We start from the raw sequence: 26456 nt of genomic DNA, 5'->3' as shown, positions 1-26456 counted from the left end.
TAGTTTTGTTAGCAACCAACCTAAATTCTTTACACACCAGGTAACCAGATGCCACCCCGCCCTTCAAGTGGACAATCTGATGGAATTCTTCACCCCACCATGAATCCATCGGTGATGGGGCAGGACCGAGGTGAGTTCAGAGTCAATTCATTCACTGAGAGTGAGAATCAATAATAAATACACGTGGTAGAGCATGCCACAAGTATTGTGGATGCTGCAAGAAAATTGTGTACAAACAAATGTCAGGGCTGAAAGGATTTTCTTTTTCTGGCTATTTCTTTTTTACTTATGTGGGATTGTACAGTTTTAGCTACCAGCCACTCTCTGGTATCTGTTCGTTGTAAGAATTTCAATCATTGTTGCCTCAATGCTTGCTGTATGGGAGTCTTTTCATCTTATTGTGTCTTTGGCTGTTTTTTGGTGTAATCCAAAAACTTAATTCCATTGATTTTTCTTCCCTGCATTCTCAACTATTTATTCTTCCTTTCAAATGTGCAATATTCCCTGTCTAAACTAGTGAGATCAGTTAACTAAGTATTGACTCGGCACTGAACTAACAATCTTTCTGATATGAGACTCGTTCACATTCTGAATAAACCCGGAACTTTGTGGGGTGTGAATGGTGCACGGCATGTTAATTGTCAAACTAATTAATAATCTATAAACATGGGCTAACAGTCAGGAAATGTTCAAAGCCCATCACATTGGGCAATTTAAGTTAATGTATTATTATAGACCGCCCAACCCGCCCAAATTTGGTGGAAAGTTTCCGCTTTCTTATTTCGTTTCCGCCATTCCGATTTCGCCTCTCATCTTTCAGCAAAACACATGCCTCGTCGCTTGCCGGACCTGGCCTCGCCGCGTCGTGTGAGGCCCGTTTATGTTGGCGGGGGAGGGGAGGGGGAGTGGGGGGCGGGGGTGGGGGGCGGGAGTGGGGGGGTGGGGGGGACATGGACCGTTGTGATTTGCTGTTGAAGACCACTGGAGCAAGTATGTCTTCAATGAAATTAGGAATGTGCAGTTTTAAATGAAACTCTTTCGTCATAACTTAGTCATACATTTTATGACCATTGTTCTTTTAGACATGCAGGTTTGTAGGTAAATTGTCCCCAGTTTGTAGGATAGAACTAGTGTACAGGGAATGCTGGTTGGCATGGACTTGGTGGACTGAAGGGTCTGTTTCCACACTGCATCTCTAAAACTAAAAACCACCTAAACCGATGATTTCCACTGTTTAGGGCAAAGCGGGAGCAATATTGGACTGTAGCTGCCTGCAGCTTCGCCCCCCCCCCCCCCCCCCCAGTTGTAAATCATCATGACTTAGAAATGTATCACCACTTCTTTATTATCAATGGATCCAATTACTGGAACTCCCTACCAAGTAGTGCAGTGGCCATGCCATTAGCTGTGTGGACCTCGGTGGTTCAAAATATTGACACCACTGCCTTGAGAATAAGGAATGTTGGTAAGGTGCTCCTCATAACTTTGACAGCAAGCACCTCAGATTGCACTGGCCTCTCTCAGCACTGCACTGTATTACCAGCCAATTTTGGTATAATTCTTCCTTTTCACTTCTTAGCAGGCTATTTGCAGAGACCTCCCCAACTGCCTCAATACAACTCCCCACAAACAGGGTCTGCATTGTCCCCACGTCAGTCATCTGGGAGCCAGATACATGCTGCAATGAGCCCATATCAGCAGAATAACTCTGGAAATTATGGACCTCAAGGTGCTCAGTACGGACCTCAAGGTGAGCAATATGTGACAAATATGAATGGTAGAGTTGAAACTTGTTGAAACGTTGTGAATTAATGCAATTCTCTCTGGACTGTCGGATGGAGGAAAGACATTTAATAGATGAGCTGCTTGTTTTCTAAGATATCAGCATGTTTGCTATAAAAACAAAGACTTGCGGCCTTCTGGAGTTAGTGGAGAACAACAGTTTAAAGGAATTAACAAAATCATCATTGACAACAGATTTCCAGACATAAAATACTGGAGTAACTTAACTGCAGGCAGTAAATCTGAAGATGCTTTAGACTTTAGAGATATAGTGTGGAAGAATTTGTTCGAGTTTACAAGATGAGCAATAGTTATTTGCAGCCCAGGTGCCAAAAAGTAGTCATTTAATATGAATACGACTAATTCAGTTATCGAGTTTGAATTTAACAGTTGAATCACATTTTGTCCTTTAAATCAGCATTGAAGGGATGAATTGAATCTGGATAATTCAGATCGCAGAGTGTATGCTTTCAACCAGAAGGTCGCAGATTCAAGTCTGTTCAGATGGTGTGTTTGAACATTTTAAAAAAATTAAATGGTATGGGATCAGACCCATAAAGTGGACTTGAATTAGAGAATCAGCTGTGATTGTATTAAATGTGCTGGATGACATTGGCTCCAGTTTTATTGGTAAAAGCAAAGCACAGATGAAAGCTCATTAAGCTAAAACAATACCAATTTCTCTTTCAAAATCTCATGCCTAATTAATTCCAACATATTCTATTATTTCTGATGAACAGGGGCAGTTATTTTATTTTGTTCCACCGTTCTTTTAAACAGGCTATCCCAGACAACCCACCTATAACACAATGTCCAGTGCAAACTACAACTTAGGAGGCACCATGAATGCCATGACTGCTGGCAACCAAATGCATGGTCAGGGTCCAGCACCACCTTATGCTGGAATGCCGCCTGGGAGAATAGGCCCTGTAGCGATGGGTAATCGTCCATATGGAGGCAACATGACCCAGAACACAGCAAATCTATCAGCACAAATGACCTCAGGGATGTGCCCACCACCAACTATGAACCGCAAGGCTCAGGACACAGCAGTTGCTGCAATGCACGCAGCAGCAAATTCGGTACAGAATAGGTAAGTGCATCATTGACCAAATGGCTGGAAGAATAAAATTAAGCAACAGAAAAAAGCATGAAATGAGAATTTTATTGACATGTTATAATTAAAATGTGCTGTTGTAATCTGGGTTCATTTCAAAAATAGCTGAGAGCAGACTAATGGAACCTTAATTGATTAAAGTTAACAATTAGGCTTAAATTGTTGTGGGGATGTGAGTCTGCAGTGGAGATCCGTGAATTTGGATTTCTTATGGTGTGCATGTAAATGTGTCTATGTCAGAAATTGATATCCAGGTGGACCTGTCTGAATATTGCATTGGAGTGGAAGGTATTGCGGTTGAGAATTCAGGGCCTGTTTGCTCCCTGTCTTTTCCTATGAAGTCTAATTAGTCTCCATTTCTGCAGTGAAGGTAATGAGGAGGTTTGGGACAAGTTGAACTGGGAATTGATTAGTGTGATTTCATAGAAATTAAATCTAACCAGTAAACAACTTGAAGCAGGCTGAACATCCAATCACTGAGATTGTGGTGTATCAAGCAGCAATATAACCTACTAGTTTTCCAGCCAAATATTGCTGTTCCTTGGTACGGAAGGAATGGTAAGGTAGAAGGGGAAAACAGCTATTGACGTTGTCTTTCACTCCAGATAAAAACACAGCTTTTATATAGTCGTTCCAGGCCATCTATGTTACTATTTCCAATGTTCATGGGGTTTTTTTTGGTTTTAACATTTTATGTTATGTATTGTGAACAAAACAATTGCTATAAAATCGATGAATAATGTTCGTGGTGATTTTACAAATGTTTAGTTCTGTATAACAAGGTTTCTACCAGAACCTCTGAATCAGAAACTTTCAATTATATCAGGTACTCAAAAATTCATTATTCCATGGAAATAGTGACTACTCTCTGAAAACAATATTGTGAGGGGGAGATGGAATAAAGATGAACAGCATCTTAACAGGAGTCAAATATATTAAACAGACAGCTAGAAAATAAAATGTTCAAAATATTATAGCTTAGAAAATGCTAATTAAGTTTATGAAGTAAATCTCAACAGACCAATAAGTTTATTTTTTTTATTGTATCTTTTGTTTTTCAATGTTTGGGTGATTATTGCAAGCGCAGCATGCATACCAATAGCAGTCACTAAACTAATTGAGTGGAGTATTCTAGAACAAGGAGGCATGACTGTAAAAATATATATATATTGAACTGGGACTATTGGACTGAGTTTTAGCAGCACTTCCCATGAACAGGAGAACTCTACAAGGTCAAGGTCACCACCTCCATCAGTGGAAAAAAGAAAATCAAAATTGGTAGATTAAGTTTTGTTCATTGGGTCATTTAAATTATACAATTAGTCAGAGATGCAGCATGGAAATGGGCCTTTCAGCCCAATGAGTCTATGCTAACCTTTGATAACCCTTTTACACGAATGTTGCATTAATCCCTTTTTTGTGCCCATATTCTCATCAATTCCCCTCAGATTCTACCACAACTCTACATACTATGGACAATTTTCAGTGGCCAAATGACATACCAACCTGTATGCTTTAGCAATGCTGGAGGAATCTGGAGCACTTGGAAGCAGACCCATGCAATCACAAGAAGAACATGTTAACTCCACACAGACTGCTCTTGAGGTCAGGGTTAAATTCCAGTCTCTGGTGCTGATTGGGAGTGGCTCCTCCAGCTTCAGTGTTGTGCCACCCAACGATAAAAAGGCATTAAGAACCAAATTAGTTGCAGTCTGATTGGGGAAAATTAGCTTTAGACGCTGAAACCTCGTGTGCTTATGATCTGATACTAAACTTTTGTTTTGGTTAAGAGCAGTGTCCTAATTGTACCATCAGCTTTAAGTGTTTGAATTATTGCAGGACACTGAAGAGGGGCAGTGTGTTTGAACATGACCTTTGCTATATCCACCAGTGATTTCTCAGGCCTGGAATGGCACCTAATTGCTTCCGTATTGGAATTGTGCCTTCACACATCACGACAAACAGATAAACATTTCTTCATCAGTCATTCCAAAAGTCATAATTTGTGTTCTTTGTAACAATTAAAAAAATGTAATATGCCACTTTTATGTATCAGCCAGAGGTGACGCATGACTCTATCATTTCCCCTTTTCTCATTCAGGCAATCTACTTATCCAACTATGAATCAAGGAGGTATGATGGGTTCTGCCTCACCTTACAATCAAGGCATGAACAGCATGGCAGGGATGATGAATCCACAGGGTTCTCCATATTCCATGGCCGGAAACATGGCAAATAGTTCGGCAGGTAATGGCACTGATGTCATAATTCCAATATATGTCTTCAGCATTGGAGCACAGTAACAACATGGTAATGTTTCTCATCTTGTTAGGTAGATGCCAGAAGAATTCTCAAGAGAAGTTTGTTCACATTTTTAACGCAATAATTTTAGTGTAGCACCAATAGTGCACGCTGCATTTGAAACTTTCAACGGAGTGTGGCTGGTCTCTTGGCCAACGAAAAGCATCATTCAGTTGAACACACTGTTCAGAATCCTGGCTAGTATATATTCGTTCATCAGCAAATTGAAAATAGATTGTTTAGCCTTATTATATTATTATCTAAATATGTTATATTGTGTGCGCATATCAATTCCTTTACTCTTGTAATATGACACACTATATTTCAAAAGTACTTGTTTCAGACAAGAAAGTTGCAAAATATATGCATTTTCATTAGCTTCGGATAAAACAAATGCAAAAACAAATAATGTTGACTGCATTGATTAGTGATGACGCTAGTATTGCCAATTATCAGATTTGTGATTGCACTCTTGAATACACATGGAATAAATCTGGCAGTTCAAACCTGGGAATCCATGAGGCAATGTGGATCACCACTGACAGCAAAAATGAATGCTAGAATCAGTAATCCTCATGGTATGATGTATCCTTACTGTTTGATCAAACCCGAGGATCAATCCTGATTCAATGCGGAACACTTTTGAAACACAGAAGATACTCCTGATGCAACACCAGGCATACAGTGCCCTCCATAATGTTTGGGACAAAGGCCAATCATTTATTTATTTGCTTCTACTCCACAATTTGAGATTTGTAATAGAAAAAAAATCACTTGTGGTTAAAGTGCACATTGTCAGATTTTATTAAAAGCCATTTTTATACATTTTGGTTCCACCATGCAGAAATTACAGCAGTTTATACATAGTCCCCCCCATTTCAGGACACCATAATGTTTGGGACACAGCAATGTCATGTAAATGAAAGTAGTCATGTTTAGTATTTTGTTGCATATCATTTGCATGTAATGACTGCTTGAAGTCTGCGATTCATGGACATCACCAGTTTCTGGGTGTCTTCTCTGCCAGGCTTAAATTGCAGCCATCTTTAGCTTATGCTTGTTTTGGGGGCTAGTCCCCTTCAGTTTTCTCTTCAGCATATAAAAGTCATGCTCAATTGGGTTCAGATCGGGTGATTGACTTGGCCACTCAAGAATTGACCATTTTTTAGCTTTGAAAAATTCCTTTGTTCCTTTAGCGGTATGTTAGGGATCATTGTTTTGCTTGGAATGAACTGCCGGCCAATGAGTGTTGAGGCATTTGTTTGAACTTGAGCAGATAGGATGTGTCCATACACTGCAGAATTCATTATGCTATTACCATCAGCAGTTGTATCATCAATGAAAATAAGTGAGCCAGTACCTTCAGCAGCCATACATGCCCAGGCCATAACACCTCCACCACTGTATTTCACAGATGAGGTGGTATGCCTTGGATCTTGGGCAGTTCCTTCTCCTCCATACTTTGCTCTTGATATAAGTTAATCTTCATCTCATCTGTCCACAAGACCTTTTTCCAGAACCGTGATTGCTCTTTTTTTGCGGCTAACCAGTGGTTTGCATCTTGCAGTGTAGCCTCTGTATTTCTGTTCGTGAAGTCTTCTGCGGACTGTGGTCATTGACAAATCAACAACTGACTCGTGAAGAGTATTTCTGATCTGTCGGACAGGTGTTGGGGGATTTTCTGTCATCAGCTGTGGGGGCCTTCCTTGGCCTGCCAGTCCCATGGTGATTAGTAAACTCACCAGTGCTCTCTTTCTTCTTAATGATGTTCCAAACAGTTGATTTTGGTAAGCCTAAGGTTTGGCTGATGTCTCGCTAACAGTTTTATTCTTGTTTCTCAGTCTCATAATGGCTTCTTTGACTTTCATTGGCATAACTTTGGACCTCATGTTGATACACAGCAATAAAAGCTTCCAAATGTGATGGAAAGACTAGGTGCTGGGAGCTCTCTTGTACCTGCATTAAGGAGGCAATTAAACACACCTGAACAATTACAAAAACCTGTGAAGCCATGTGTCCCAAACATTATGGTGCCCTGAAATGGGGGGACTATGTATAAACACTGCTGCAATTTCTACATGGTGAAACCAAAATGTATAGAAATGGCCTTTAATAAAATCTGACAATGTGCACTTTAACCACATGTGATTTTTTTTTCCATTACAAATCTCAAATTGTAGAGTGCAGAGGCAAATAAATAAATGATGGGTCTTTGTCCCAAACATTATGGAGGGCATTGTAAGAAGGAGGTGCCTGTGTGGTGAAATTGCAACACATGATTCAATGAGGAACATTTTTGAAACACAGAAGACATTCCTGATGCAACACAAGGCATAAGGAGGAGGTGCCGATGTGGTGAAATTGCAACACACGATGACATACATGCCAAAAAGCGAAATCAATATTCCACAGAATATTCAGCAATCTCATATCTGAGCACTGCAGTGCTGTCACATCTAGATGCGCAACGTGATGGACAATTAAACAGCCTATCGGATTGTATCGGACAAGGCAGAAATAGTGCTGTGCCATGTTCAGTAGGAGGTGCCAAATAAAAGGTGATAATAAGTGGGGAGAGATGTAGAAAAACATAAGCCGTCTATAAACATACAAAACAAAAAATAGACTAAAGTAAAAAAAGGGAAGAAGTTGACAACATGGGAGTCAATTAAAAGGCGTAACCAGAAAGTGTTAGGAAATGCTATTAGCACAGTGTGCATTCCCAAGAACAAGAGTGGAACTGGAAGTGGTACTAAAATAGGTCATTATTACATTATTTATAGGAAGCTGTGTCAGGTGGTGCTGTTATTCCATGGATTTGGTGTAAACTCCTGCCTTTTCTGTTGGTGTGCACAGCTCTACGGCGAACCACAGCGCTTTGAAACTATTGTGAACCTCTTCTCTTCCTATAGCTAGGCACTGCTTCGTCAGGAATCAACAAATTTCACATGGCTGGGGGTGGTAGCTTTTGAGAACTGGGGTTGCACCGATCGATTTGAGCAGTAAGGCTGAGATATGAGACTCAGGATTGTACCCTGACTGAAAAAATGAGTGCAGCTCATTGTTAGGGACTAACAGTGGCTGTTTAAATATAAAAGAGCTCAAATTCAGATTTTGATTCCGTGATTGATCAGTAAGCCCGATGAATGTGTTTTTAAATAACTTTTTGGTAAGTTAAATAAAATGGTGTAAATGTTCTCCGATTATTTTGATGAAAATATTGACACTTTTACCATACCAATTCATGTACCGAGCGTCACCAAAAGTGGTCACAGATAAATGAATTAATCAAAAGTTATGCCCCTTTGTCTCTAGCCAAATGCCACTTACAGAAGTTGGGTGAACAGGCAATTCATCTGTTTTTCATGTTTTATCAATGGACATAGTTTCCTATTCATTCTTTCAGACCTGCGATAGTTCTAGAAGGCCTTCATTTAACATGTTGTTTTAAAAAGGGCATTTCCTTAATATGGACACAACACTGTTGCTTAACATTCAGCATGGAGTTTGAGCATACAGTTGCCACAAACACTTCCTTCAGTTATTGCATTGTTTCTAATCACTAAATGCAAAAAGGCAAAAAAATAACCTTGCGGTCTAGTTAATATTTTGTATTCGTAACTCATGGACTACAAAGACCATGACAGAAACCTTGATAAAAATGTTTTCAACTTAGTGGGTAAGAAGGGTGAAAGCTGTAGAGTCAGTTAAGTCTCTGTTGAATAATTAACTTAGAACTGCTTCAGTATTTAACACCACTTCTTCATGCAGGCATGGCTCCCAGTCCTGAGATGATGGCACTTGGGGAAGGAAAATTACCACCAACACAGAAAGCAAACAATAAAGCAGATGGAACGGCAAAGTCTGATTCTAAGTCGAAGGTAAGAACACTTGTGTATTAGCTCCCTTACATTTATAATAATGCACCAGAGTTTTAATATTAAGGTGTGGAGTGGACAGAGTGCTTGATGTTACGGGGAACCAGGTGATAATGTTTCAGTGTTTAACACTGAAAACAGCTGTCGTTTGTCTGGGACTTCAATCCAATGACTGACCCTGAGCCACAATAACCTTGTGTTTAATATATTCCAGATAATTTGAGCTTACGAAATGAAGGATACCTATTGATTAGGATTTAGAATTTTATACTAAGGACATCTGATGCCAGTATCAATTGGCTCTAGATCAAGTGCAACATTCTGAAGGAGAGTAAAAGTTGCTTAGCTCCTTCCTAAAACTTGGACTCAATTCAAACATCAGCTATTATAGTGGTATATTTTATCTAGCTTTATCGAGTAGGAGTTCCTGCTAATGTTGAGATTAAGGAGCACCAGACACCACCACCGTACACTTTCAACCTGAATCACCCTTTCTAAAGATAGCTTCATCTGATCAATGGGGAGTGAAGAGCATATCTTTGCACAATAACAAGAATGGGCTGGTAGGATTTTAGAAATAGAAACACAAATGAAATGATATGTACTGAGATATTCATGTTCTCATTGACCTTGGATTGCCTTTCACCTTTCTCTTTTCCACAAATTATTTTGTAGCTGTGGTTAATGTATTTCTGTTTTACCCATCTTGGAGCTGCAGTTCATGTATTTGCCTAGTATGTTGACCAATGAGGCAAAGATGTTTATGAACTTTATTAAAACCTCATAATTTAATTCTACACGAGATGCAGAATTTTACTTTCTCCAGAGAAAGCTTCTGGAAATTTTACTTTCACCAGAGTAGGTTTGCTCTTTGTGATTGTTTTCAGGCATTGTGAGCTCCAATCTGCCATGGGTGGTTGTTTCTTCATGATTTGGTAAAAGTTCTGTATGAATTGTCTGCGAACTTCAAGCTACCTATTTTCTGGGTTTTTTAAGATTTGTTGCAATGTTAGTTACAGATGAATCTGTCTCTTTACAGAAGACGAGCTCTTCCACGACCACTAATGAGAAAATTGCAAAATTGTACGAGTTGGGTGGGGAGCCGGAGCGAAAGATGTGGATTGATAGGTACTTTGCCTTTATGGAAGAGAAGGGCACGATGATGATGAATCTCCCTGCAGTCGGCAGGAAACCGCTGGACCTTTATCGACTCTATATGTCAGTCAAAGATATTGGGGGGCTTACACAGGTGAGTTTGAAACGGCTTTCAACTTCAGCTGGGAGCCTGATTGCAAATTTCACGGATAATTTTAAACCTTTGTTCTATATTTCACCCTATCTATCTTGGCTGTTTTATTTTGCCAAACTTGTTTTCAACTCATTGGTCATCCTGTAAGCAATTCTTACATAGCAACACTTGTTGGTTTAGAATGTTTATTTGGATAATACCACTACCTTGCAGCTCCCTTATTTGGAGTGGGGGAAAGGGCTTGGGGGGAGGCTTAGATTAAAATAACTGCAAGCCCCTGTTGTATGTCAGCTCATTCTAACTCAATAATTTCAAAGTTAAAATCAGGTGATATGAATGCAGTTCTGACGGAAGCACATTTCATTTCATGTGCAGAAATAGATTTATTCGGAATTCCAAGACCATCTCCTGTCATTCACTACCCCATTAACAAAATATAGTTCATTTCAGTCGTTGATAGGTGGGCACATAATTAGGGCTGTGCAGACTTTCACCATAAAGAGAAATAAAAGTTTTGATGCAACTGTATGTCAGAAACCTGTTTTGTGGTTAAATTAAATTAAGAATTTACAGTTGACACTAGATCATTTGGTGCTTGTGATTAGGACAGGGTTAGAGTGGTGTACTGTAAAATCCAAATTTCTAGCACAATATTCTCCCAGTCAAAGTGAGAACAATGGATGGCCAGGAAACTGCCCTCATGTTGGGTATGTCCAGGCAGGTTGAAGAAATGTAGGATAACTTCCTGGAGAGAGAAATACATTTAAAAAAAAGTTATGCATGATATTATATCTTATCTTACAGACAGTCTTGAGTTAAGATATTTACCTGCCTATCCCAACCTAGACTGGTTTGCTTACAGTTCCCATTAGTTTTCAGGAAGTTATGTTCATGGGTAGCTGTGGTGCCCACAGGAATTGTTCCATTTATAGTTAAAAGGAAAATTGTGCATTATGTACAATATCTTTTATTAGGCCCTGACTGAAACTTGCACCCAATGAATTGCATCTGATTGCAAATTTCACGGATAATTTTAAACCTTTGTTCTATATTTCACCCTTTTTTAGTGTATCTATCTTGGCTGTTTTATTTTGCCAAACTTGTTTCCAACTCATTGGAAACTGTATTTTTGTAAGAATGCAAGGAGTTTCTACAAACAGCAATGTGATTTTGCCATGGTAATCTTTTTTTAGGGTGTTAGTTGAGAGATAAAAGTTGGCCAGGGTGCTGTTTTCAGATATGATCATTTGCATTCACTGGAAAGTATGGGGATTGGTTCTCATCTCATCCGAAAGAGCAAACTGCCCAGATTGTACAAGTATTTTGTTTATTATTGTAATCTTTGCGGCATGCTATCCAGTCAGCTAAAAGACAATACATGATAACAATCAAGCTGTCCACAGTGTACAGATATACTGTATCTAGGGTCTAACGTTTAATAAAGTCCGATTAAAGATAATTCAATGATCTTCAATGAGCTAGTTGGGAGGCAGAGTTGCTCTCTAGCTGGTGAGAGGACGGTTCAGTTGGCTGATAACAGCTGGGAAGAAACTGTCCTTGAATTTGGCGGTATGCGTTTTCAAACCTCTGCACCTCGTGCCTGATGGTTAAATTGTGATGCGTGCATTTAGGTGTATTCTGGGCATTGGAATGGTGTTGCTGTAATTAAATACCTTGATGTCTGAATATTTTTCAACTACTGTTGATGATCACCCAACCACAAATCAAAAACTCAGATTGAAATCCAAAAGGAAGTGGAGATGCTGAAAATCAGAATTAAAAACAAGCGGCTGAAAAAAACTGAACAGGCCAGGCAGCATCTTCAGTGTTGAGAAAGTAAACGTTAGTTGAGGTAGCAGAAAAGCTGGGGTAGGATGATGAGTGGAAAAAGGGATTTTTTCTGATCATGTTAAATAGTGGGGCAGTTAAGGTCCATGTTCAGATTTCAAATGATAGTAAATAGAGGTTTGTGTATTTCTCGCCACACTACCTGACGTTATTCCCCAGAACATCCCTAGATTAAACAGAAGTTTCTTTCTGTGCAGGTGAATAAAAACAAAAAATGGCGCGAATTGGCCACCAATCTGAATGTGGGCACTTCAAGCAGTGCAGCCAGCTCTCTGAAGAAACAATATATCCAGTGTCTATTTGCCTTTGAGTGCAAGATTGAACGAGGAGAAGATCCTCCAGCAGACATCTTTACAGCCACTGATTCCAAAAAGCAACAACCAAAGATACAACCTCCTTCTCCTGGTGAGTGTGATGGCAACTAGGGTTCAAGCTTTGGGATTTGATTTGATAATTCAGGTTTACTAGATGCTATATGACTGTCGCTGCTAGTAGATGGAATGGGGAAATTAAAAGGTATTAAATTACTTTATGTAACATGTCATTAATGAGGAGCTATTCATTAACTCCAAGGTAGACACACAATGCTGGAGTAACTCAGCAGGACAGGCAGCATCTCTGGAGAGAAGGAATGGGTGATGTTTCGGGTCGAGAACCTTCTTCAGACTGATGTCAGGGGAGTGGGCGGTACTGAGATATATCTTGATCCGATACGTCACCCATTCCTTCTCTCCAGAGATGCTGCCTGTCCTGCTGAGTTAATCCAGCATTTTGTGTCTATCTTCGATTTTAAACCAGCATCTGCAGTTCTTTCCTATTCATTAACTCCATTTTGGTGGAGGTAGACTTTTTTACAAGGTGAATTAATGACATCATTAGTAATGAATGCAATGCTGTCAATGTGAAAGGGGGTTAATCATGACATTATGAAGAATTCTGTCATTTGATTTCGAGACTGTTGAGAAATTTCAGAGCATATCAGATGCAACTAATCATCTGAAAAGCAATTGTAGCTAAAGTTAATTTAGCAGAAGAAAGTATGCATTGTGACTTTGCATTTTATTGCGATGTCAGAAATAAAGTGCAGTGAACTGGAGGGATGGTGGAGTTGGAGTTGCATTTGTTTACCCCTTTGGCCACTGGTATGTTTACACTAATCTTTGCTCCAATTTTCCTGATAGCTTATTCCATATTGCCCATTCCCATATCCATTGGCTTTATCAGTCCTTTCTGTTAAAAACTGCCTTTCAATGTAGTGCTGGCATGTCATTTTAAATGGGTGCCCAAGTGTTTCTCCGTCACTTAAAATATAGCACTTGTAGAATTCCAGTATCTGGGTCATGAGACCCATTGTTATACACAAAATGCTGGAGTAACTCAGCAGGTCAGGCAGCATCTCGGGAGAGAAGGAATCTGAAGAAGGGTCTCGACCCGAAACGTCACCCATTCCTTCTCTCCCGAGATGCTGCCTGACCTGCTGAGTTACTCCAGCATTTTGTGAATAAATCGATTTGTACCAGCATCTGCAGTTATTTTCTTATACCCATTGTTATACGTTGTCTGATAAGGTTATCCTACTTGGTTTGGAAGGAAAACTATGCACTATGTTACTATATATAAAAAACAAAATATTGGAAATATTCAGCTGGTCAGCATTTGAACAGAGAAAAATAGTTAATATGTGAAAGACTGATGCTGCAGCTGAGGAATTTTGGCGTAATGTAGCTGCAGTTACATACAAGAGACTCGGCATTCCTGCCTGTGTCTATACTCGCCACCTCTCCCTGCCACTTTAAATAAATGTCATTAGATCTGGGAGAGTATTATAGTAAACGGTGTTTCCTTGGACACTTTTAATTTTGTTATCCATTCTGGGTGATTGAGTCCATGATTTGAGTCTGAAGTCTGTCCTTACATGGGCATTGTCCGTGTGAGCACTGCACAGGATTGTATGGAGGAGGGGGGAAGGAAGGAATTCCAAGAATGTCAGCCCTGCCCAGCAGCTCATGTGACATTCCAGCTGACTGCTTTGCATGTTGCCATCCCAGATTCCCTGGAGATACCCTAGAGTTGATGAATGGGAAGCGTGTTTAGAAACTGAATGAAGCAGAGTTCAGTCGCCTGACTGCAGTGTAACCTAATTCCCCTATTGCACAGTAAGGGGAGCCCATCTGCATTCTTAAGGCAGTGACAAGTCACTAAGCAGGAGGGGAATCCCTTGACTGAGCAGGGTGAAAAGGTGAAACAGAGCTGGGTGTAAATAAGGCTAACCTTCTGTTGACCTTCCCTGCTCACATTTAATGAACAGCAGCGTGAATCATCAAAACTATTGTAGTACCTGAGAGCACTTGATTATGAGCACAGTATTGTACACCAATCTTAGACGTCTGTATCGGAGCAGCACCATCTATGACATGTAACAATGATCTTGTATGAACAGAAGAATGCATGAGAATAACGATTAACACCGTTGTTACTGCTTTCATTGATTGTCGTCCAAATGAATTGTATCTGAACACAATATTTAAATATACCTGTATACAATTTTTGAGTAATTTTCATATTGCATTGATTATATTTGTCTGAATTCATGTCTTCCAGATCTGAGGAATAGGTTACATTGTTAACTCCAGATCCTATGCTACCTCTTTTGACAACACAATGCACACCTCTCGGTGAAGTGACAGGCCCAGTCCCTCACAAAAGAGCTCCTGCCACAACAAATTGTCCATTGTTCCCTTCCATTGCATACCCTGCCTGAATCTTTGCTCTCTGCATCCACCACTGGCCACACACTAGCCCCTCTGGCCTCTTCTCTCCTTTTTGTTATTTCTGATTCCTTTCCCCGCAATCCACCCAATACAAAAATCTCTGGGTTCACATTTCCCAGCCCCAGACCTTTCTTTGAACCCTCCACATCTGAGTCCAAACTCCTCCAGTCTATTCATTCTGCTCGCCTTGTCTCCCCACTCACTGATATCCCACTTATTCTCTCTTAACCGTTCTCTTCAGCCCCCTCCTGTCATCTCCTCCTTCACCCCTGTTCTCTCAGTCTTTTCCTCTTGTCAGTTTGCACAATTTTGTCATAGTTTTACATTGTTCCTGAGCCATTGACTCCCCACTTCGACGCTAATATAAGTGTTTTTTTTAATTGCAGCTGGTTCAGGTTCACTGCAGGGCCCTCAGACCCCACAGTCCACCAGCAGCTCAATGGCAGAAGGAGGAGATTTAAAACCACCAACGCCCGTCTCAACACCCCATAGCCATATGCAGCCAATGCCAGGATCCAGGTAAATAAGATGGTCATGTATGAGGTACCAGTTCATGTTGAACTACCTGATTGAAAATCTCAATGCATTCACGTTTCTTGAAATTGTTGATTGTGGGCAACTGCAATAGTGATGGAGTTGTGTTTACTTCACTTCATTAATTCCCAAAGCAAAGGTTGATAGTGAAATAGACACAAAAAGCTAGAGTAACTCAACGAGACAGGCAGCATCTCTGGAGAGAAGGAATGGGTGACGTTTCGAGTCGAAACCCTTCTTCAGAGCTGGCAACTTGGAGGAAAGAGCAAACTACAAACTGCTTTCATGATGCAGAGATGCACTGGCGCCAAGTGCAGTTAGCAGATTTGAATGATAGATGGCCCAATGGAATGGGGGGGTGTGACCGTCCAGTTAAACCGGTTGCTTTTCCCATTATCTCGTATTACTATCCAATATTAACTAAAGCCATCTGTTTGTCAGTTGCTGTTTGGAAAAAAATAACAGATTATAAAAGATCTGTGTATCTAATTTGTGTTTTGTTAACATTCAGAAACAACTCTGTGAGTGTCCAGGATCCATTTGCAGACACCAGTGACCCGGCTTTCCAAAAGAGGACCACTGTTTCTCAAAACCCAGCCTACCCCCCCAGCATGAACACCACAGACCTAATGGCTCGCATGCCATATGAACCGAACAAGGATCCATTTGGTGGGATGAGGAAAGGTAGGAGTAAATGTTTTAAGATTAATTTCCTAAAATAGAAACATTTTATGAAATGACCAATGAACTTGGTTTGCTGGCTGAATTTCTTTTTGCCACTATCTCAGAGGTATTGATCTTGTAATGCCTGGCAAATCGTGATCTTGCAGGTTGTAGTTGTATTTTCATCTGTGTCATGCTCAAATTTATTCATAGCTTAAAAATCAAGGTGTACAATCTATTTGGGTCTTGATGGAACTAGGAAACAGAGGGGGAGAAATAGAAGGGAGCTTACAGTAGAGGCCCCGACAGTAGTTTTGCGTTGGAAAACTAATTAGGATAGGAGAGGTCAATGAAGGTCCAAGTAATCACAAGAGACTTTAATTTTCATGCATTCTGAGTAAACCATGTTTGCAGTAGCACAGAGAGATGTCTTCGTATTGTATTGTCATTAGTCTATTATATAACTTAAAGCAAGATTAAGGTCTATGGTAATGTTTTGTTCATTTTTAAAACTCTTAACCATTCCACATGTCAGTTGGCTTTAAAAAACAGTGGATTGCAGTCTAAGTGAAGTTGCTGTGTTCTTGTTTTGGCTCTTACAAAATATAACTGCTAATTTTCAGAAGAAATCCAACATTTTTCAGACCCATCATCAGCCTATTTCTAGATCACAGTCCAGTCCTTGAAGTTGCAATGATCATCCTCTGCGCAAAACTCCTGCGAATATGGAACTACCCCAGTAATATACTCCGCTACTTGTTCTGCAATTGGTTCATCTACTGAAATTTAACATTATAATTGCTGTTTGACATTAATCGGCTGTATGACAGGATATGTACATGGGTGAGGATGTGAGGTGAAATAGGTTTTTGGCTATGGGCATTAGCTCGCCATTTGACACAGGCTAGATCAGCATTGTTTCCTTGGAAGTTTTTTTTAACAATTTTGCAAAGGACAACTGAAAAATCGATGGAGGGGAAAATATAATATGATAAAGCAGTTAATACTGCTGTTGCATGGCTCCAAGTTTGATCCTGACCTCGGGTGAATGCTCAGGAGTTTTTCCCATGACTGCGTGGAATTCCACCAGGTGCTCTGATTTTCTCTCCCCCCCCCCCCCCCAACCTCCCATAATGACACTTTAACTGACTTACGTAAACTACCCTAAGTTGATATTGGTCCATGATTATTGTGATGCTTGTGGCTACCACAAAATCCTGCCCTTGCACCAAGAGCATCCTGTGCTACTTGGCAACACTACCATTGTCTAAATTGGATAAACCTAGGCAGACCTAACATCTCAAAACTGGGGATCCATGCAATGTTGTGGTCTGTTCCTGTAGCAAATTTCAACTGTATCATAATCTGTAGTACATGGCATGCTCCCTCACTGGAACATTTGACTGTTAATTCGACATATCAATCCAAGTTTGAAAGTCAGTGTGTCAGGACTAGCATCAGATGTGCCTACAAAGAAAAGCTAACCTGATGAAGTTACTTTTTGTGACGCCAAAGAGAGCCATTCAGCCCATCAGGTGCAGGCGGCTCCCAGCAGAACAGCTGCATTCTCTGGATTTCCAGGTACCTTGCAACAACTTAAGGATAACGGAGTCAGGGGGTATGGGGAGAAAGCAGGAACGGGGTACTGATTGAGAATGATCAGCCATGATCACATTGAATGGTGGTGCTGGCTCGAAGGGTCGAATGGCCTACTCCTGCACCTATTGTCTATTGTCTCCCCCGTCATCTGTCCTTTTATTGCCTTACTATTTATCTATACCTGACAAACTCTAGTACCACAACACTATTATTGCAGCTTAGAGCATTGTCCTAACTAGGTAAAATGATGTGTCATTAATAAAACTAAAATCATGCAGCCAACTGATTTAATAATACATTTTCTCAATTTCAGTTCAAAATAGCTTAATACATATTCTGAGACCCTGCCCCCAATTTTTGGACTCCTCGATAGAAAATCTAAAAATTAGGATCACCAGACCCAAAATAAAAACTGAGTATTCCAACTATTTTGGGGGCACCATTCTTTGGAATTGTCAGGATAATTAATTGAGTATATTTATTTTCAGAAGCTGGGATATGGAGAATAGTGCAGGAAGGTAGAGTTAAGACAGATCAGCCATGATCTTTTTGACCTTCTGGACCAGCTGATTCCCTCTTCTTTGTAATGTATCTTTCTGCCTACAGCTCCTGGACAAGAACCTTTCATGTCAGTTGGACCCTCTCCCAATGCTGGAATGGGAGACCCTTACAATCGCCCTCCTGCAACAGGAATGGGGCCACGTCAGCAATATGCATATGGGTCTGGATTTGAAAGGAGGTAAATGTTTGGAGTAACAAAAACTAACATACTCTGCTTGAGTGTAGGATTCTGAGGGATGACCTTATGTAGGTGTACAATATAATGAGGATTATGAATAAAGTGAATACTCAGTCTTTCCCCCCCAGGGTAAAGGATTCTAAAACTAGAGGGAATAGTTTTAAAGTGAGAGGGGAGAGATACAAGAGGGACCTCTGCAACTTTTTCCATTCAGGATAGTCTGTACCTGAAATGAGCTACCAAAAGAAACTATAAAAGCGGATGCAATTATGATTTTTCAAAGACATTTGGACAGATGTGGATAAGGGTTTAGAAGGCTTTGGGCCAAATGTAGAGAAATGAGACTAGCTCAGCATGCCAACATGATTGGCATGGACAAGGTAGACCAAAGGTTTTTTTTTCATGTTGTAGAGCTCTATGACTCTTGACTCCTTAACTTAGTCTGGGGTTGACTGTTAATTGCTAAATGGTAACCAAAGTTACACTTAATTTATGAAGTTGAACTAATTTATTATAAATACTTTGCCACGACTAATAAAGGATTACATCCAATTTATTTTGATTAGACCATTCTGTTTACTCTATTTAAACTTCATAATTTTTATAAATCATTTGAGAGTCTATTCTGGTTCCTCAGTTCCAAGTAAATCAACTGTAGCGTGTTTGCACGTTTTTATTGCTGTATTTTTCCACTCCTGAAAATGTCCTCATTAATTTGCTCTGTGCCCACCCGCTTCAATGCAAGCATGTTTTCACTTGCACAGTTGTAGCATATACATCCCAGTCTTGCATGCCTCTTTGTCATGCCTGTGAAAGGAATGCATCCAGAATGTTTTTAACTACCTATTGACCTAACCTGCTTCCTTTGAGAATCTGTAGACTTGCATTTCAAGGTCCCCTTTTCTCTGCACTACTTAATGTCCTCTTATTTATCGTATATTCCCAAGGCTTTTTGTACTTCCCAAATGTTTGCCTCACTTTGGGACTAAATTCCTTATCCTACTTTTCTGTCCAACAAATGGGACTCTTACTCTCTTCCTGCAGCCTGAAGTTTTCTTCCTCTGTAATTCCCACTGCCAATATTTTTATCTTATATGCAATTTTCTCTACCATGTCTTCTTTTAAATCTTAAGTCACAAATGTATTACAGAAACCAATGGATAAAGCAGTGAGTAAGATTAATCTTGAGTTGTCTCCTGCTGCAGGCATTGGTTTTGCAAAATTTATCCTGGAGTTTCATTATCCTTTAGATTCCAATTTTTGTCAGTTGATGTGGAACTTTGTATCCAGAATGTTTCTAACCTGCCCTCTCATCCACCAGCCCAAACTTTCATCTTGTGCTTTCCTTCAACTTTATTTACTTAGGTCGGAACATGGAATGGGTCCAGAGGGGACAATACAACCTAGTGTGGTGTCAGTCAACGCAGATTCCAGCATGTATTCTCCAAATCGTTACCAAGCCCAGCAGCGGTAAGTGTGGAATGCTTAAGCTTTTTCTTAAAAGTAGAATGTTTTTTGTGCATGCTACATTCAGAATGTCATATCTTTTAATCAGAAATCTGCTGAATGTCAAGTGTGGTAGATGATTTGCATAAGTCAAAGAAGAAGGAGAGCCAGCAATTTTTACATAGCATAATGTGTTATTTCTTTAATTCTGCTTTTGATTACTGAGCCCAGGGCTGTATTTTTGTCAAACTGTGAGCCATTGGTTAAGGACCAATTTAGATTTCCTTGTCAATCAGCTGTAGAAATGCATTAGGGCCAGGGTGGTGCTCATCTGAAACACAATCCTTTTAAGTCTGGAAATTACTGCATGTAAAAGGATTAGAAATATTCATGGTTGACAGTCTTTCCCTAACTTGCAGTTCTCTCCCAGCAGGCCAATTATCACTAGATGGGTCTGCTCACTGCTTCCTACCAAGAGTTAACATTTCAAGTAGAAAACTGTGGTGGGAGTTATTTTATCAGTGTTGTGGCTACAGCTACTAATTTTGATTTTACTCTTGCCTTCCACAAACCATAAAACTAGGCATGATCCTTATGGAAGTCAGTACTCTGGACAGGGAGCTCCAGCTGGACAGTCTTATTCTAACCAGCAACCTGGAATGTTTCCACAACAGCAAGTAAGTACCCTGGTCTTTTGGGCTGATTAAATTCAGCATGGAATTCTGACTCATTAAAAAAACAGAAGGATATGTTAGTCTGGTCAGCCTCGACCAAATAGCTCCTGTTTTTAAATGTTGGCATTTGTTGAAGCAGTTGATACCAGTAGTATGCAGTAGTTGGTCATCTTCAGATGTACTTCGGTTCCAGTGCTTACAAAACAGGTTTGTATGTCGCTTAATGGTTATTAGCAAAATAGAGCAGAGGAAATCTAATCTACATTAGTCGGGCTAATCCTTCCTGAATATCTCCTGATACACACAGGGCCATCTGCACTGATGTAATCAGATTTTCAGAAAAGTTCTTAGCCATTAGATAACCCATTATTGCTGAACTGAGCTGGAAGTGAAATGTATCTAGTAAATTTGATATATCTTTGCATCAGTTTATGTACTTTGGCATGCTTGACATCAGTGGAGCATAGATGAAATGAATGGAGATTATCTACTTTGAACATGAGAAAAACAAATAGGAATATTTTATGGGTAGAAGAAAGGCGCAGCTGGCAGAGTTTCTACTTCACGGTGTCAGAGATCCGGGTTCCATCCTGTCTGTGTGGAGTTTGCACGTTCTCCCAGTGACTGCGGGTTTTCTCCCTGTGCTCTGGTTTCCTCCCACGCCCCAAAGACAAGGGGATTTGTAGGTTAATTGGGCTCTGTAGATTGACCCTAGTGTGCAGGGTGTGGATGAGAAAGTGGGATGACATAAAACTAGTTGAACAGCTAATCGGTGGTTGGTCTGGACTCAATGGGACAAAGTACCTGTTTCCAATCTGCATCTCAAACCTAAATTCCCATAAACCAATTGTTATAGAAAAATGAGTAGATTTAGATGCTGAGTTTTACAAAGCATTAAATGCTAGTTTTGTTTATTATGTGTACCGAGGTACAGTGAAATGCTTTTTTTTTTTTTGTTGCCTGCTACCCAGTCAGCAAAAAGACTATACATGATTACCATCAGTGTACAGAATCAGAAAGGGCATAGCGTTTAGTGCAAGATACAGTCCAGTAAAGTCCGATTAAAGATAGTTCGAAGGTGTCCATTGAGATAGATGGGAAGTCAGGACTGATGTCTAGTTGGTGATCGGATGGTTCAGTTGCCTGATACCAGCTGTGCACAGATAGGAAGAACAATGATCAACTGTTTATCTCAAAGAAATTTCATAATGGAGAGGAAGTGACAGAGTGCTAGGGTAACTCAGCAAGTTAGTCAGCATCCCTGGAAAACATGGAGAGGTGATGCTTCGGGTCTGGACTCTTCAGTCTGAAGAAGAGTCCTGCCCCGAAACGTCGCTTATCTATGTTCTCCAGGGATTCTGCCCGACCTGCTGAATTTCTTTTTTTGTAAACCAGCATCTGCAGTTTTGTTTTCTCCAAAGGAAAGGAAGTATTACTTCATATGTAGTGCCCAACAAAGTTTCTTGAATTTTGTTTTGGAAAGCTCAACTAAAGAATATATTAGTGATGGAGGATTGCAATATATGTATTTTTTAGAAAGTTAAGCAAAGCTCCAGGAATTAAGAGGACAAGATGTAAGATTTCAGCTTGTATTTCCTTAAATTTGATGGATGATCTGATGTAATTAAAAGTTATAAATGCAGGTCAACCAAATCATTGGTGGGGAATATATCATCATATCATATATATACAGCCGGAAACAGGCCTTTTCGGCCCTCCAAGGGGATATAATTTTCGCAAAGTTAGAACAAAGATTTTTTGCACAAGATGATGCAAGCGTGAAAAGCTTTCCCTAAATGAAATGATGCTGTGGATTAGTTGCACATTTCAAGACTGAAATCAGTAGACTGTTGTGCCTTGATTTGAGGAATATAAATTGGAGGGAAATAATTAGGGTTGAGGGACCTTTCCCATTTCACAAATACAGGGTAGTGGAAAGTTTAATTGAGGCACAACGGCTTGCAGTGCAGTTCAGCAATTGGTTGTAATCTGCCAATTTGCACAATGGATATTATTCATAGCTGAGGGGGTGAACATCATTCAGGAGAGAAAATTAGGCCAAGCCTCAAAGCACAGGCAAACATTCCAACAATGTAAACACGCATTTCTTTAGAGCCTACTTTATTTTGGGGGTTCAGGGATGAAATTCCTGGGCTGATTCTTAAGTGCCTAAAGTTAATGAAGTGACTTTTCAGCAAGATTGAGTTACTAGATTAAATGATCTCTGCATTGCACGGTTGCTTATTTTTAAGGTTCAGGTTTTATGCTGCTAGAATCATTTTATTTGTAAGAAATTTTAAGAAATCTGAACACGTATAATTTTTGTCAGAACTTCAAGCGACAAATGGATGGAACATATGGGCCTCCGGCCAAGAGGCATGAGGGTGAAATATATGGAATGTCCTACACTCCCCAGCAATCGCAGCAAGATATGTATAACCAGTATAGCAATGCCTATCCAGGTACTGATCGCCGGCCAGTGCAGAACCAATTTCCATTTCAGTATGGCAGAGAGAGAATGCAAGGTCCACCTGGCACAGCCACTTCACAGCCAGTGCCCCCACAAATGATGGGAGGCCCATTGCAGTCACCACCAGAAGGACCACAAGGAACGGTGTGGCCGGGGCGAAATGACATGACGTACAACTATCCCAACCGACAAGGTCCTGGGACTCCACCACAAGCTCCAGCATATCACAGCATGAATCGTTCCGAGGAGATGATTGGACCTGATCAGAGAATGAACCATGAAGGCCAGTGGGCTTCCCATGTTAACCAGCGTCAGCAATCTTTCACGCCTTCTGCACCTCTTCCACCAATTACAAGACCATCACAGTCTACCTACCAAACTCCTCCGTCAGTGCCAAATCATATTTCCCAAGTGTCCAGTCCAGCTCCCATGCAGAGACCACTGGAAAACCGCACCTCACCCAGCAAATCGCCATTTATCTATTCAGGAATGAAGATGCAAAAAGTTGGACCCCCCATGCCTGCATCTCATATTTCTGGGCCCTCTGTGCAGCCACCACTGATAAGACGAGACATCACGTTCCCTCCTGGTTCAGTTGAAGCATCTCAACCAACCTTGAAATCTCGCCGGAGACTCACCACCAAGGACGTTGGTAAGTGATATTAAAATGGTAGCATTCATTGCTCAGATCAATTAGGTAGGGAGCTCTTTCCTAATACTAAAGGAAGCATGCAGGTACAGCAGGCAGTGAAGAAAGCCAATGGAATGTTGGCCTTCATAACAAGAGGAGTTGAGTATAGGAGCAAAGAGGTCCTTCTACAGTTGTACCGGGCCCTGGTGAGACCGCACCTGGAGTACTGTGTGCAGTTTTGGTCTCCAAATTTGAGGAAGGATATTCTTGCTATTGAGGGCGTGCAGGGTAGGTTCACTAGGTTAATTCCCGGAATGGCGGGACTGTCGTATGTTGAAAGGCTGGAGCAATTAGGCTTGTATACACTGGAATTTAGAAGGATGAGGGGGGATCTTATTGAAACATATAAGATAATTAGGGGATTGGACACATTAGAGGCAGGAAACATGTTCCCAATGTTGGGGGAGTCCAAAACAAGGGGCCACAGTTTAAGAATAAGGGGTAGGCCATTTAGAACGGAGATGAGGAAGAACTTTTTCAGTCAGAGAGTGGTGAAGGTGTGGAATTCTCTGCCTCAGAAGGCAGTGGAGGCCAGTTCGTTGGATGCTTTCAAGAGAGAGCTGGATAGAGCTCTTAAGGATAGCGGAGTGAGGGGGTATGGGGAGAAGGCAGGAACGGGGTACTGATTGAGAGTGATCAGCCATGATCGCATTGAATGGCGGTGCTGGCTCGAAGGGCTGAATGGCCTACTCCTGCACCTATTGTCTATTGTCTATTAAATTCAGTCCAAGTAAAATGGAACTTGTTTTTTTCCTGTAATTTCGGTATTTAGGTGAATTGAGGTATTTTGGAATAAGATTTTAGTTAATTCATCAGAGCTTTGGTTAGATATGACAGGATAAATGCGCATTTCTATATGCCCATTGTGTTCATTCCGGATAAGCTTCTCAGTTTAAGCCTCTGTTTGCAGTTAACTGTGGTAGTTTGCTGTGTCTTTAAATGTAGTCCAGTCAGCTTGCATTTGTGGCACATCTTACTTTCTTTGAAAGATGTACTGTTAATAGTTATATTTTCTGTACATTTAATGCTTTACATTTGAGATGAGCGAGCAATGAATTGACTTTGCTATTTGAACACATATTTCGAGTCTGATGTTGCTGTGACATCGATGTTACTGAATGACCTTTTGTACGAGTGACCCTTTCTTTGATCTACCTCCATTGATGAATTTCCTGTAGATCTGGACAACATATTCTGATTAAGGTTATCTGGCTTAGTGCTGCTGTAGCAAGACTGGCCCTATACCCTCCACAAAGCCAGATGTGAAGTTAGAGAATGAGTCCAGGACTACTAGAATTTACTTTGCTTCCCAAAGCAGTCAAATGCTCAACATTTCAAAAAAATGTAGTTGTGGAGCAAGTCTGGTGTAAGGATTCTGGGAAAAGAGCCAGCATAGGTTTAGTGGGTCAAACGGGTGCCTCCAATACCACATCCTGTCAGTTGACCAGACAAAATAGTAGTAGTATCTCATTTGTTAAGAGGTTTTAAAGTTATTGAGTGGAGTGGTCTGCTGGGCGATTTAAGTAGCTTGTTCATATTCAGATGGGATTTCGACCTTGTAGAAAATGGAGAGAAGGGGAGATACCCTTTGTTCTGAGTTTCTGAGAATTCATGAGTTAAAATGGAGATGGAACGATGCATTATATAATGAAGATACAAAGACAAGAAAAATGAAGCGTCTATGGGCTTGAAGAGAACAACACAAGAATGTTTTATCTTGAGTACCTTTGCCATAAGCATTGTGTTGTTCAATGATAAGGTAGTCACTTCCACACAATCGGGTGAAGGAACAATCCAATCCAGGCTCTGAGTAAGCCATGCTGCAGAGAAACAGGATCTGATTTTTCAGCAAAGTTTGGGATTGAAATCAGATGGATGAGGTGGTTCATGCACATTTGAATTATAAATTGGTCTTTCTAGCAGTAATATTGACCATAGTATTAAAATATAGGAGGAGAGATATTGCAATAATGTATAATGCACGTGTTGATGTGGTAGGTCGTTCCCAGATTGTGGTTTCAGCATCATTCTTTGTTCCATTCCCAGGCACCCCAGAGGCTTGGCGGGTGATGATGTCCCTTAAATCTGGCCTCCTGGCTGAAAGTACATGGGCCTTGGACACCATTAATATTTTATTGTACGATGATAGCAGTGTAGCCACCTTCACGTTATCTCAGGTAAGTAAACCACATGAGACCAAAAATAAACCTTAAATATGGGGAAAATCAGGTTGCTAAGCATAGAGTTTGAGATCGAAATCCAAGAAATGAGTTTAATTTTGACACGGCAGGATAAAATGTAGTACCACTGCCTGGTTAACTATCCAGATAGAATAAACTTATTCCAGTGGTGACTCCAGGCATTGATTGATTTTGGATGAACTCAAAAGCCCAGACAAAATGCAATATTAAAACTGAGTAAAGCACTTACAAGTTTTGGTGTCTTCCAAGTGCTCTGGCTACTATGCATGCTTTCTTTTGCTGCCCTTCTGATATTTTTGGAAGCCCGTACATCTGAAATATTAGCAAGAAATTTGGCACTGCAACCGGATGTGGTATTTAAGCTGATCTTAAAAAGCATTGAATCCCTTGGTGCAATGATTCCTTCTATGAATTGTATTTGAGCCACATCACCCTGAGTTACCATGCTGTGCCTTTATTAATTAACAATATTCTTTAAAATCTCGATCTTGTC

At 40.4% G+C, this 26456-nt stretch overlaps 1 protein-coding gene across 4 annotated transcripts in view; it reads left to right on the top strand.

Annotated features, from left to right (window-relative positions):
- The window catches only part of LOC144606896 (AT-rich interactive domain-containing protein 1A-like), an 83754-nt gene that overhangs the window by 52430 nt on the left and 4868 nt on the right, over window positions 1-26456 (top strand). For 2 of the 4 annotated variants that reach the window (XM_078423369.1, XM_078423367.1), the window contains exons 6-19: window positions 41-130; window positions 1583-1750; window positions 2563-2875; window positions 5001-5146; window positions 8972-9081; window positions 10118-10327; window positions 12373-12580; window positions 15333-15465; window positions 15992-16164; window positions 18349-18481; window positions 19847-19951; window positions 20511-20604; window positions 22931-23723; window positions 25809-25939. In XM_078423369.1, coding sequence (XP_078279495.1) covers window positions 41-130; window positions 1583-1750; window positions 2563-2875; window positions 5001-5146; window positions 8972-9081; window positions 10118-10327; window positions 12373-12580; window positions 15333-15465; window positions 15992-16164; window positions 18349-18481; window positions 19847-19951; window positions 20511-20604; window positions 22931-23723; window positions 25809-25939 — 2807 coding nt within the window. Of the gene's footprint in view, window positions 1-40; window positions 131-1579; window positions 1751-2562; window positions 2876-5000; window positions 5147-8971; window positions 9082-10117; window positions 10328-12372; window positions 12581-15332; window positions 15466-15991; window positions 16165-18348; window positions 18482-19846; window positions 19952-20510; window positions 20605-22930; window positions 23724-25808; window positions 25940-26456 lie in introns of all 4 variants that reach the window. The other 2 variants (XM_078423368.1, XM_078423365.1) reach the window with 1 other exon arrangement.

This window comes from Rhinoraja longicauda, chromosome 27 (assembly GCF_053455715.1).
Source record: "Rhinoraja longicauda isolate Sanriku21f chromosome 27, sRhiLon1.1, whole genome shotgun sequence".
NCBI lineage: Eukaryota > Metazoa > Chordata > Chondrichthyes > Rajiformes > Arhynchobatidae > Rhinoraja > Rhinoraja longicauda.
This window is presented reverse-complemented; position numbering and strand designations above follow the sequence as displayed.